The 12,267-nt window shown below is 44.9% G+C and overlaps 2 protein-coding genes across 4 annotated transcripts in view; both read right to left on the bottom strand.

The window, feature by feature from the left end:
* prmt9 (protein arginine methyltransferase 9) overlaps nucleotides 1–12,267 on the bottom strand; it is a 176,799-nt gene that overhangs the window by 71,419 nt on the left and 93,113 nt on the right. The window lies entirely within an intron of this gene.
* Nucleotides 1–12,267, bottom strand: part of nr3c2 (nuclear receptor subfamily 3, group C, member 2) — a 69,684-nt gene that overhangs the window by 7,142 nt on the left and 50,275 nt on the right. For 2 of the 3 annotated variants that reach the window (XM_070989128.1, XM_070989136.1), the window contains exons 5-7: nucleotides 8,952–9,296; nucleotides 6,411–6,555; nucleotides 2,541–2,671 (exon numbers count right to left, since the gene is read on the bottom strand). In XM_070989128.1, the coding sequence (XP_070845229.1) occupies nucleotides 2,541–2,671; nucleotides 6,411–6,555; nucleotides 8,952–9,296 (621 nt within the window). Of the gene's footprint in view, nucleotides 1–2,540; nucleotides 2,672–6,410; nucleotides 6,556–8,946; nucleotides 9,297–12,267 lie in introns of those variants that run through there. The other variant, XM_070989144.1, reaches the window with a different exon arrangement.

Genomic DNA, 12,267 nt, shown 5'->3' with positions numbered 1-12,267 from the left:
GAGGGAGGCCACAGTAACAGAAGGACCAGCTCTGCCAACCCCCCACCCCCTTTGTCTCCTCTTTCTTTCTCCCGATAGCTATGCACCTGTCTCTTTCTCACCAACACAAGCTCTCCCTGTCAACATTTGTCTGATTTCACTCTTTAAATCTCCCTTTTCCCTCCTGGTTTCTCATCCTCGCTTTATTCACCCTCTTCCTCAGCTCTCCCAGCATCCAATAGCTGAGGTGCAGCCGGAGCTCCCCTGCTTCCAGATGACTCAACAACACAGAGTTTATCTGAGGGAAAGGCGTTCGCACCGCCTCTTCCATATGCCACTGTGCTCTGAGCCAAGCCAACCTTATACCACTGGTCAGATATATATTGTATGTTTACGCACTACTGCAGGTGCTGCACCCGAGCAAATAGTTTAAAATTTTTGCAGTTTTTTAACATCACAAATCATTCAAAAAATACCTTTTATTAGTTACGGTTAGAGTTTAGAAACCACATTCCAGCACAGTCGGACTGCAGTTTTGAGCCCTTTTCATATTTTGGCTCAGAAACAGCAAGTTTTTTTTAACTTTACTGCAAAAATGGATGAAAACTTTTGCAAAAACTTGCAGGGTGTCAAAGCTGATTCGATAACCCTGAACCAGGAGCCAAGTTTGGTAACAAAACGTAGGTTTTCTGTCAAAAAACGTCAATGAATTTCATTAAAATTCTGTCATTGATCATCCGCGATGAGTTCAAAGCCACCGCTAAATTCTCTGAGCAGTTTTGACCTTTTAATTAATTTTAATGACACAGATCTATAAGTGTGTTCTGTCATTGCACTCATTATAACTCATTTTGGATAACAGTGACAGTTAATTGGAAGAACTTGGGGTGTTAAAGTTTACTAAGGTTGCGTTTTGCCCATCTGAGACTTTCAGAGGCCTCGGTAACTGAAAAATAAATACTCTGCCAATGAATATTTCCACTGATTGGCACCGGTGCTGAGGTTCAAAGAGTTTGAAGTCTGGCCAGCATGCAGACTCTTCAAATAGCTCGCCACAACTCTCACCCCCCTCACTCTCTCTCTAACTATCGAACATCTATTGACACAGAAAAATCAAACAGACGAGGCCCCCGCGAGGACGGAGGCATGAATACAAGACTGCAGCAGGTCTCGGCGCGCCCCAGCACGAGTGGGCGTGGACGCCGGAGTTATGACACAGCTGCCATCATGGAAGCTTTAGCTGTTACTATTGAACTGACAGCAGCAGCTCACAGGGTGTTGAGGTGGTGGAAAGACTGCTTTCAGTTTCCAACTGAGCAACTTGGTCCAACACATCCTCCCTGTGAGGCTGCAGTGCCTGTGGGTGCAGTTTGGCACCGAGCGGCAACGCGGTGAGACCTTCTTTAGTGAGTGATAGACGGATTCTGTTCATCCACGGGCAAATGAAAAAAAAATCAAATAACATAAAACGGAGCAGCTTGCACTCAGAATGGAAAAATGAAGGCGCTGTATTTGCATATGGCGCATGTTGCTGCACAAACAGGTGCATGTAACATCGAGTCTATTTCCACACTCGGCATGCTCATCAGCGGATTACCACGAAAGATAATCTAACAGACCTTAAAAAGGCACGACCGTGGGTGCCAGGAGGGCGGGTACGAGCAGTGCCAGCACTGTCTCAAAGGTATGCGGTGGATTTAACAGAACACAAGACACCTTATCAATACATTTCCTGTGTGAGAGGCAGTCTTTCGGTGGAGGAATGTGGGAGATGTTGGGTGGCTCGGGCGATAACACTCCACAGTGATGCAGATAGCACAAAACAATTGTGAGGAACAAGTGCTAATTTGGGAGCATGCGCAAGGCATCGCAACCTTACCTGCATGAGGTGTAAGAGCAGACGAACACACTGAAAACTCGCCCGGCGCAGTCGATTCAGAGGCATCCTGCTTATGAGTGCAGCACAACGCACAGGTTTGTCCCATTAAAATGGTAGAAACTGTGACCGTGAAAAGATGGATGGCTTCATCCCAGAGCGAGACTCGTCCAGAAATAATTGTAATAATATTTCATTGAAATGTTGCTAGCACCCTGACCGTGAAACACTGAATCATCCCACTGCTGGGATGACTTTGAACGCAGCATCTGAAGAAAGGAGCGTGCGCCTCTCGGCGTCGGGAGGAAACAGATGTCCGCGCGGTCAGTTCAATCACTGCCATGAAATGTGGCGGCTGTTAGCGGGCGCAGAGGTGGCCTAAACTGATGTGACCTCTATTAGCCGTGTTTCGTCTGAATGCCTTCTAGCCAGGAAGTTTCTTACGTTTACAGCGCCAACGTCGCATGTATAGCCTGAAAAGATCAATTAATCCTTGCATGGGATTGGGGTTGACCAAATGATTGTTTTTTTAAATGAATTATTTCCAAATGACATTTCATTATTCGCTCAGCAACGTGCTTGAGGGGGAGGTTCGGGACAGCATTCAGGTGACGCTACAGAAAACTAGCATTGCGTGCAGGTGTGCATATAATGACTCAGTGAGTGCTGCAGGCCTGGAGCTCACCTGTGCTGAGAAGCAGAAGGACCTTCATGGAGAGGAACTCGTCGTAGGTTAGCTGCAGTCGTACGAACTCCTGGCTCACCTGCCTCATGCCCAGACACAGGTCGTACATGGCCGACTGCTGCATGCGGTCCCTGAGGAAAGAAACGAGGGAGGGGGGAGGGAGGGGAACATGACAGCAAAGGCTTTTAAGATTCTCAAAAAGTAGTATTTCTCCCAGACCTCCTGCATCCATCCTCCTCATTTACTCATTTGTTTACCCACTCATTCTGATTTCATGTCACCGTTGACTCACTCATTCACTTCTCGACTCCGTTCTGACTAGTTCAGCCCAGCGAAACAATATTTCCACACTGTGCAGAGGAGGATCCTGCTAGTCTGGGCTAAGAGCAGAATACCAAATCCCCCCAGATTGCAGAGCGCTGCGTACTGTATCACAGCACAGATGCACCACTTTTCCTGAGGCTGTGGCAGACTACGACAGACCCGCATCTAACCCCAGTCACCATAGAAACATTCTTCGTGTGATTTCAGACATGACGCACACATGAACGTACACACAGATGTTTACTAAACAGCCCTATGTGCATCGCTGTGTCCATTAAGTGTCGGCACTCATCATGCACAGCACTTCCTCACCCCCATCCCCTTTCGCACTTTGTATCAGCAAAATAATCTCGGTTATGTCACAGAGTTCACAAAAACAGGAAAGAAACATTAGAGGGGATGAAGTGTGAGCCAATCAGAAATGTGCTCCGCAGATGCCACAGATTCAGGGGAATCTCTGGCTTTAGATGCCCCTTCTCTTCACCATAAATCACCATCACATCGAGGCTCCAGTAATTAAATGCAAGTGGAGCGGCTCGACTTGAAAGAGGCTGGAGTTTAAGCACAATACAGTGAAAGCGCATCATTGCGTAGCCGGTGAGGGTGGAGGCTTCGCCCTGATAACAACTACACTAAACACTTCGGGACCCAGAGCAGCCGATTGGAAACAAGTGCATTACGTTCCCATTAAAGCGAAGCCGGCGTCACACTTTACAATATTCACCGTACAGCTGCGTCCGGCGGCCTGAATAACTGATAAACGGTGACAGCGTCTGAAGAGCAGCAGACCTGTTTCCCTGCTGAGCAGCACTGTGGATGTGAGCAGTTTCACAAAGTGCAGCACAACATCATTTGATACAACTTTGGGCTGGAGTTTCTAAAGTCTCCACACGTTTCTCTCTCTCTCTCTCTCTCTCTCTCTCTCTCTCTCTCTCTCGCACTCTCTTCCTGAAATCAATTTTGCTGAATCACTGCCCAAAATGAGCTGCTGGTTTTGGGGAGGAAAGGAAAAAAAAAAAAAAAAAATTGGCAGCAATGTCTCTCCTTCCCTCCTTCTTTCTCTCGCTTTCTCATCTCTCTCTATCGCTCTGTCGTGGTCTCGCTCGGTTTCTCTTTCTGTCTTTTAATGTTTGTGTGGGAGAAGACTCGGGAAGGAGCGCAGAAGTGAGGAGGAAGCGAGGTTCACATTCACCTTTGGCTGGAGGAAGACAACAAAATCTGTCCAAGCAAATCTCAATCAAATCTACCTGAAAAAGCACAATCAGTCGTTCCCTTTGACAGTCAAATGTCACGCCGAAATTTAAATATTTATGGTTGAAGAAAAGCGTTTTTCGGAGCCACATCAGAAACGCTCCTTCAGCCTTCAGGCCTCTCGGTGGGTGGGCCAGCGTATGTGTTCGACAGCTGAGCTGGCAGAGGAGCACCGACACAATGTAAACCATCTTGCAAAGGGAAGTGCAGTTTACGAGGACAGACAGCGTTTTGTTAGCTGTGATACTGATAAATAAGGCCCAGTCCATGCAGCATCTGTCACGCAGGTAAATTCACGCAGTTCAGTATGCGACAGCTGACTCGCTAATTAGCCGCCTAGCCTGCAAACTGTGGCTACTGTCAGCCAGCGACAGTGTGGTCGCCTGCTGCTGCCTGTGACTGCAGCTGAAGCTCAGACTGTAGATTAAAATGAAATGATTTGATTGGCTGCACGAGAACAGCAGAGACAGGGGCTGCCCAAACCCCAAAAATCTACAGTTTTATCTATGGAAACCCTTCTGCATGTCTGCTGTTGTATTAGCTTCTACACAGATTTCATTTCTACCTTCACACATGAGTGAGTGTCTAGGACGTCTCGGGTAATGGCTTCGTTTATCTGGTGCGAGTGTTTCCCACACATCAAAGACTAAATGACACACATTACGCAGGCTTACATTGCCTTAAATGTAAAATGCACATCTGTCTTTGCAGTATTTACTCTCACCCACTGACAGATTCCACTATAAGAGCTGAGTGAGCGGACAGTCTATTCAATAAATGCCTTAATGCCCTGAGTCAATAAGCACTAAGTAGCTATGGAAACAAGTGTACACTGTCCAACCCCCTACAGACTGAGTGGACTCAAAATTATGGGCCTAATCCGTCCTCATTTTTGAAAGATTTATCGATGCAGTAAACAAGAGACAGACTACTGTACGTTAACATCAAGCCAACGCGCACCTCGACCTGCCAACAGGCCCAAAAAGACAGAGGCAGTGACATCCAGGCTGCCGTGACGGAGCGGCGAGCATGTGACCAAAATCCAGGCCACCACCACCTCCAGCCGCTCTGTCAAGCTGAATCCCTGGCCCATCAGTCAATGGGACGGGCCTGCTGTAAATGCATCACATGCATAAACAGCAGCGTGCTGTACAGTAAAAAGGACGTTTTAACTTCCCTGCAGAGGATACATACTCGTTTATTACATAAACACGCACGCCATTCCAATATTCTGCTCCGACAGAACTTGTTCCCAGCTGAACTCGCCAACTGACACACGCCATTAAGTCTCTATCACAGAATTAGATTTCCTCCAAAAGCTGTTGTCATGTCGCAGAAGGAAACACATAATTCTTAATAAACCGTGATCCACTTGGCGCAAAATTGATTAAAGGATCAGAGGATCTCTGCTGTGGCAAACTAATGCTTTACCCGCTGCACTGAGCTCGCAGAGTCTGAAGCTCGGTTGCACAATGGCATTTGCGCCGCTGTTTGTTTATTTATTTATTTGCCTATTTATTTGGGACAAACTGACCCACTGACGCTGCCTTACACAAGCTATTAGTCGGAGCTTTTAAACATGCCCCAGACTGAACCTGCCTCTCTGCTTTAGGCTGCCTACAGACGCTGCTACTCTCATTTTTCATTATAACATTCAAGCCAGCTCCAGTAAGGAAAGGCCCACACGCGCTGTTCACTTCCTCTCCTTCAAACATTAACAAGCGAGCTGCTGACCGGCCTTTTACGGCTTTGATCGTTTGGGCTTGACGCAATTAAAGCACCACCAAAAAGCGTTAATGTATTTCCTTATGAGGTGCCACAAATCAGGTGCGAGATCAGGACCTTGTTTTAAGCACACCGTGACATCCTGAAAGCGACGTCATCGCCGCGAAAACTCATTTTGTCCCTTCGAATAGTCTTTAGGTGTGTTAATACGCTCAAAGCAGCACAGCAGGAAAACACACTTGTTCCTCTGCAAATTCCACGAGCAAAAACTGATGCTTCTGCATAAATTTGCATCCGATGAGCTGCTGAAAATAGCTGAAGCTAATAGTCAAAGCCTGGCTGTTCAACCAATTACTGTATCTACTAATTATATACTCGGAAAAACAAATGATTCTTTCTCACAGCTGTAATGGACGCGTTCCTGTGCCGGGGATCCCACAGGACGTCAGAAGACATCAGACGTATTTGTTTGTGCTGATGAAACTGGAAATGTCGGTGCTTTGATTACATTTTGAAAATAAGGTGATAGAAAGTGTGGCGCTGGGCACACTGCAGATTCAGAGGACCTACTCGTTAAAGATGAGGTCAGGGGCAAAGTAGAGCATCTGTCCATTGGTGTGTTTGTAGGAGCGCCAGCTGAGGCAAAAGGAGGACAGACACATCCACGAGTACTGGATCAGGGTGATTTGGTCCTCGATGGGCAGGCCCCGGAAACCTAACACACAAAAAACACACACACACGTCAGACTCGGATGAGAAGGAAACGCTGTGTTTGAATTAAGATAAGATAAGATAAGACTTTATTGATCCCACACCGGGGAAATTAAGTCGTTACAGGCAGCAAGTATTATAAAAAGCAAAATCAGTGGCACAAAAGGGTCAAAGATAAAAAATATACAGGACACAGATTAGAAACTGTATATGTACATTATGTACTGCACTACTGCCAATATTCTTATGAGAACAACTGCTAATGTCATCTGTTGCACTTGAGAAATGCCTTTGCATAGAAAGGACATTGAATTTCATGAGTCTACGTTTATAAAAATACTGTTGCCAATATGGATAATAAACAGTGTTATTGCACAGTTGAGAAAAAATACACAACTTTAAACTTAGAAATTGCACAAGATGTAAAGGTATTGCACCAGATGAAATGGATAATGTGAGCATGTATTAGCACTGATACGAGTAGTGCAGAAGAAAAGTAGGTGTATGATGTAGAAATGGGAAAACAGCATCAGCACAGAGCTGCAGCACGTGATGCTGGAGTTAAAGAGTCTGACAGCTGGAGGAATGAAGGACCTGCACTGATTGGACACATGTGGACTTCAGCTCCAACGTAAGAGGCGTTCATTTCGCTGCGCACATGCACGACTCTACCTGCATGTTTGCTCATGTGCACCGCGTACCGCCTATCTTCCCTACAGAGTGTTTTTTTTGTTTTTTTTTCCGTGCCAATATTTGTTTAGACATGATACCCGCAGGGATGTATTCACCCATTCTTGTTTTATACAAATCCCACAAGGCCTCCAGTTATTGGCATGTTGTCTATGGAGCTCCAAAAATAGAATCGGATCGGAAACTTGCCAAACTCTCAATCAAACTCTGGCAAGAAACTCCTCCTCATGCAAAACGCAGGCCAACTGAGGACACGCAAGTGACTTATCAAGGCCCGGGATGCTATTTTAGTCAATCTGCAAAACACAATGACTGTCAAAATATAGATTTTTGTAATAATGGCATGTCAGCCCCCTGCTTAAACCTGTGAATTCAGCTCATGAAATAAAGAGCACACAACTGGCTGATAATTAAAATATGAACTTAGCAGAGTTTGTAATTCTTCAGGTGACTTAATGCTAATACTGTAGCTGTGAACATATTGTTGCATGTGTGCGTGTGCGTCAGCCCTGCCACATCCAAATGTGAGCTGAATGCAGGCGGCGGCACATCTGAAAGTCGAAGGTACTCACTCTGACCCTTCTGTCTGGCTCCCCTTCTATTTATACGTCCGGATATGGCAAGGAGACACCGTGGAGGTATCAAATATTTGCAATACAGCAAATTAAACCGCCTCAAAGAGCTACCTGTGAGGCATCTTTCAATATGTCTCCCACTGACTGGCATTTTAGGGGAATTTGTTTATCCCTGCTCAAACATTTTTTTCTTCCTGTGCGGTGGTTCATAGGTAAGAATTAATGCGACAGACATAAGATCTACTGTTGAACATGAGATCTGACAGCGATGGTATGAACGCGTTCTGTTTGGAAATCTTAATCTTGATTCTATTAAATGGTAAAATAGGATTCCCTTGCTAATCTTATTGAAGCTTTACAGGATCAATTCCTGACCTAATATTTCAAATTAAAACCGTGCGGTGCTGCGTTCTCCAAACGTGGAGATCAAACGTGAGGATGCAGGCATGATATCTTCATCTGTCCAAACAGCCGAGACTGACTGATCTTCAACTGCTTGTTCTCAAAAAATTCATTATAAATTGAATATTATACGTGTAAAAATGGCTGAAATTTACATGGCCAAAGACACTTGATTGCACTGAAAACACACAATTTATTGGATTTACAAGCTGCTTTGATCAAATAAACTTACTGCAGCCCTTTTTTTATTGACTTTTAAAAGCAAGGGGAGCCTAAATCCTAAATACTGCAACCAACTCTATTAAATATAACCTTTAAAAATATGATTTACACACGTTTTTCTCGCATATCTGTGAGGCCACTGTTACAGCTCCCTTCTTAAAGGTCCAGTGTGTAGGATGTGGAGGGATCTACTGGCAGAATATGGCAGAAATGTAATATGATATTCAGAATTATCTTCTCATGAGTGTATAATCACCTGAAAATAAGCACTGTTGTGTTTTCGTTACCTGAGAGTGAGCTCTTTATATCTACACAGAGAGCTGTTCTGTGCAGTCTGCTGTGTTACTACAGTAGCCCAGAATGGACAAACCAAACACTGGCTTTAGAGAGTGACTTTTGCATGTTTATTTGGGTGCAATCTGCAACCTCACCACTAGATGCCGCTGAATCCTGCACACTGGACCTCCAAACAGCATTTAGGCCTCAGCCCACCGCTCTGTTGGTCACTAACCTGGAAGTACTTTGGCCCACTTCACCATGCGAACCATCTGCTTTCCGGCCAGGCGGTTGAGACTGGACAGCAGGTGGTCGGTGGTGTCAGGCTGCGTGTTGTCATAACCAGAGTACACCTCTTCAGGCTCGATCAGCTCCAACACACTGCAGATGGAGGGCGGCAGAAAAGGTGTGACCACCCCGGGCCCGTGGGGCACCAGGGCATTGGCAGCGCTGGCGTTCAGCTCCTTCTCTGAGGACAGGTAACCGCCTGCAACACCACCTGTGGCAGTTTGGCCGTCCTTCGAGCCCTGCAGGTCCTCGCTGACTCCCTTCAGCTTCCCTAACTTCTTGGACTTTCGTGCTGTGGGGAACACAACAGCCTCATTAACACGTTGTTGATGGTGGCATGTCTTACATTCATAATCTGAGGTTATAATTGCACGTGACAGATACTGTACAGGTATATAAAATGCACATGAACATTTACAGTGTGCAGTATCTGGCTGCAGAAACCCATGCCTGCTGTATGTGTTAAAAATACTTTATTAACTGTAAAATTTTAAACCCTTTACTTCTTTTATTTTTCACTTCAAGGTTAAAGACGAGCTTATCAAATTTCCACAGTACATTTTTCCAGTGAGCGTCTGTATCTGAAGGAAGTTATAGCTTCTGCACTAAATGTCAGAGTGTGAATCAGAAACTGGAACGCGTCCATCTGGAATGAAGTCCAGCAAAGCCGAGAACACACAGCAGCACGATGAGCACGTTTCATTTCCAGTGTATTGTTTAGTCATTCACGGCTTTGAGGGATGATGAACAAGCAAATCACAAACGTAGGAATGCATGTGTCCTCACGTCACTTTGGAGCACCTGGTGACGGCTGCTGCAAACACAGCTCTCCATATCGATTTCACAAGCTCTCCTCAAAGATGGACGTTTCCTGTCCCGCTCTGCGTTTCAGGGCTTGCTGCTTCACCTCACTGGAGGAGCGTCGGTCAGCTGCACGGCTAACTTTACCGTCGCCGGCTGTTTCAGCTCCGCTGCAGCGCTCACAGCCCACCGCTCGTGGCGTCTGTCTCTCTTGACTTTGACTCATCCAGCTGCTGAACGAAGGAGCTCATTTTTCTGAAGGTTTTCATCTGACCTGTCGATTCCCACAGTGGGCTCCATTGGTTTGACTCAAGGTCTGCAGTGGACCATACGAGTGTATGTTGGCAGCTGGAAGATAAACATGGCTGTTGTTCCTCACCCAGCTTCATTCTCCCTGAACGCTGGCTGTCACTCACTTTTCTCCACGCACTTAATATTCAGCTAGCATCAGAGACACTCTTATTCTCCGGCTTCGACAGCTTTCTTTAATTGCCTCCATATCAAAATTAGATCTAAACAGCTGAGCTCCCGTTCAGCGAGCTGCGCTGCTGCTACTCAAACATCACCACACTCTTTGGCAACCTCAAGCTTTAATTCATGACTCATGGTCATCTGCTGCTTTTCAACATGACATAACGTTTCACTAGAAAGAGCCGTATTTACTCCAAGTCATGCTTTTGTGCTTGAAATTCGCTTAAGTTAATGATTATCAGCTGCTGAACTGATGTGACTGACTGAGTCTTTTGAGGAACCCAATCATGATGCTCTCACCTGGTACCAATGAGCCTGTTTACCTGTGGTGTTTTTGGAGCATCTCACAACTTTCCCGGCCTTTTTCAATCGAGTGTATGTCAAAAAGAATTTAGATTTAGAGGTTTATTTATGTTTTGCACTACTGTCACTGCCCATTCGCCTTGCTTGCGGAGACTGACAGAAACATGGACTCTGTTAATACTCTGTATTCAGTCAATTTGCATCATTCTCACATCAGTTTCGTTCGCTGAAACACACACAAGCAAGTCGAGCTGGTTGTAAAAAATAAGTGTTCACACATTCACAGTGCAGAAAATGTATCATAAAATGCTTTTATGGAATAGATTTTCCCAAGCGGAGCTCGTTTATTTATCCGAAGCATTTGAAACATTTGTCATGTGTTAGCTGTAACATTCAAAGGCGAACAAAATGTAAACTAGAGCGTCCTCACCACAGGAATTTTAGCAGTTAGTCATTTCTGCCCTCATTGTGAGCACTTCATTTGAAGTGGCTATATTATTCTTTGTGTAATTTATATTGTTTATACTGATAGTCGACGTAAACGAGCACCGCTGTTCCAAATAAAACACATTTCACTCTGCGCAGATAATTTTAGCCCTTTGTTTGGGACTTTGATGCATCGCATCATTAAGTGAATGTGTTGCAGCAACATCTGGATTTTTCTTACACATTTAACTCGGCATAACAACAAGTGTTTAAATTATCCTCGTGTCTCATCAGCGTCATCACCTCATCAGGAAAAAAGTCTTCTGAAGGGAAAAAAAAAGTTTATTCCAGCAGCCATTTGCTGAACCATGGCTGAGCTCCTGAAGGACTCACCCGCACAGAGCCTGAGCTAGCTTGGAAGCAGTTGCTGTTATGGGCCTGTAAAGTCCATTTAGAGCTTTTATGTAATATTGGGCAACAAATAAACTTGATTTGACATGACAGTAGACAGTGGCAGTGCATTTCCAAATGACAGAGCTTCCATAAACCTGCATGCTGTACAGTACTTAAAGTAAGTCACAGAATCCGTCCAGAGTGCTGAAATATCCCCAAGGATTCACATATTCAATATTCACAGCATTATCACATCATCTCATTGCATATCAGAGTAGATGAAAGGATAAACCTGCTGAAGAGTGCCACAGGGCGAGATAAAAATGTGAAAATTAGGAGACGATCATTAAGGAAACTTCGCAGTGAATGCTTCATTTCGACGAATCTTACCAGAATTTTCAATGCAGCTGGTCTGAAATATCCATGATGCTTTCTTTGTTTCTGCAGCCATTCATTAACTACAACTCATAAACATAAAATAATCCTCCAAAAAGCATGAAGAAGCAGACTCTAATCTCTCTCAGCTGCATGTTTGTGCGCATCTTCCCTTGCGGTCGCCTTTGTTTTCTCGAGCCATCCGACCGCTCCTCCGAACGCCTGCGTCAAATCTTTCTTTACATTTACATTCATGTTTAAATTTAGCTTCCTTCAGAGCATGTGATTGAAAATCATTTGGAATTTCAATAACTCTAATGGCAGGCTTTTAGCCTTGTTTATGCCACTGCGACCATGAATTGGAATGAGCCAATGGCAATACATGAATACATCAACTGCATCCCTCTTAACTACAGTAGCTTTCCTCATAATATAATACTGTAAGTTGCCTGCAGGCTTTGTCAGCTGGCATTGCATCGAGTGTACAGATCTAC

The sequence above is a fragment of the Chaetodon trifascialis genome, chromosome 2 (assembly GCF_039877785.1).
Source record: "Chaetodon trifascialis isolate fChaTrf1 chromosome 2, fChaTrf1.hap1, whole genome shotgun sequence".
In the NCBI taxonomy this organism is placed as follows: Eukaryota; Metazoa; Chordata; class Actinopteri; order Chaetodontiformes; family Chaetodontidae; genus Chaetodon; species Chaetodon trifascialis.
This window is presented reverse-complemented; position numbering and strand designations above follow the sequence as displayed.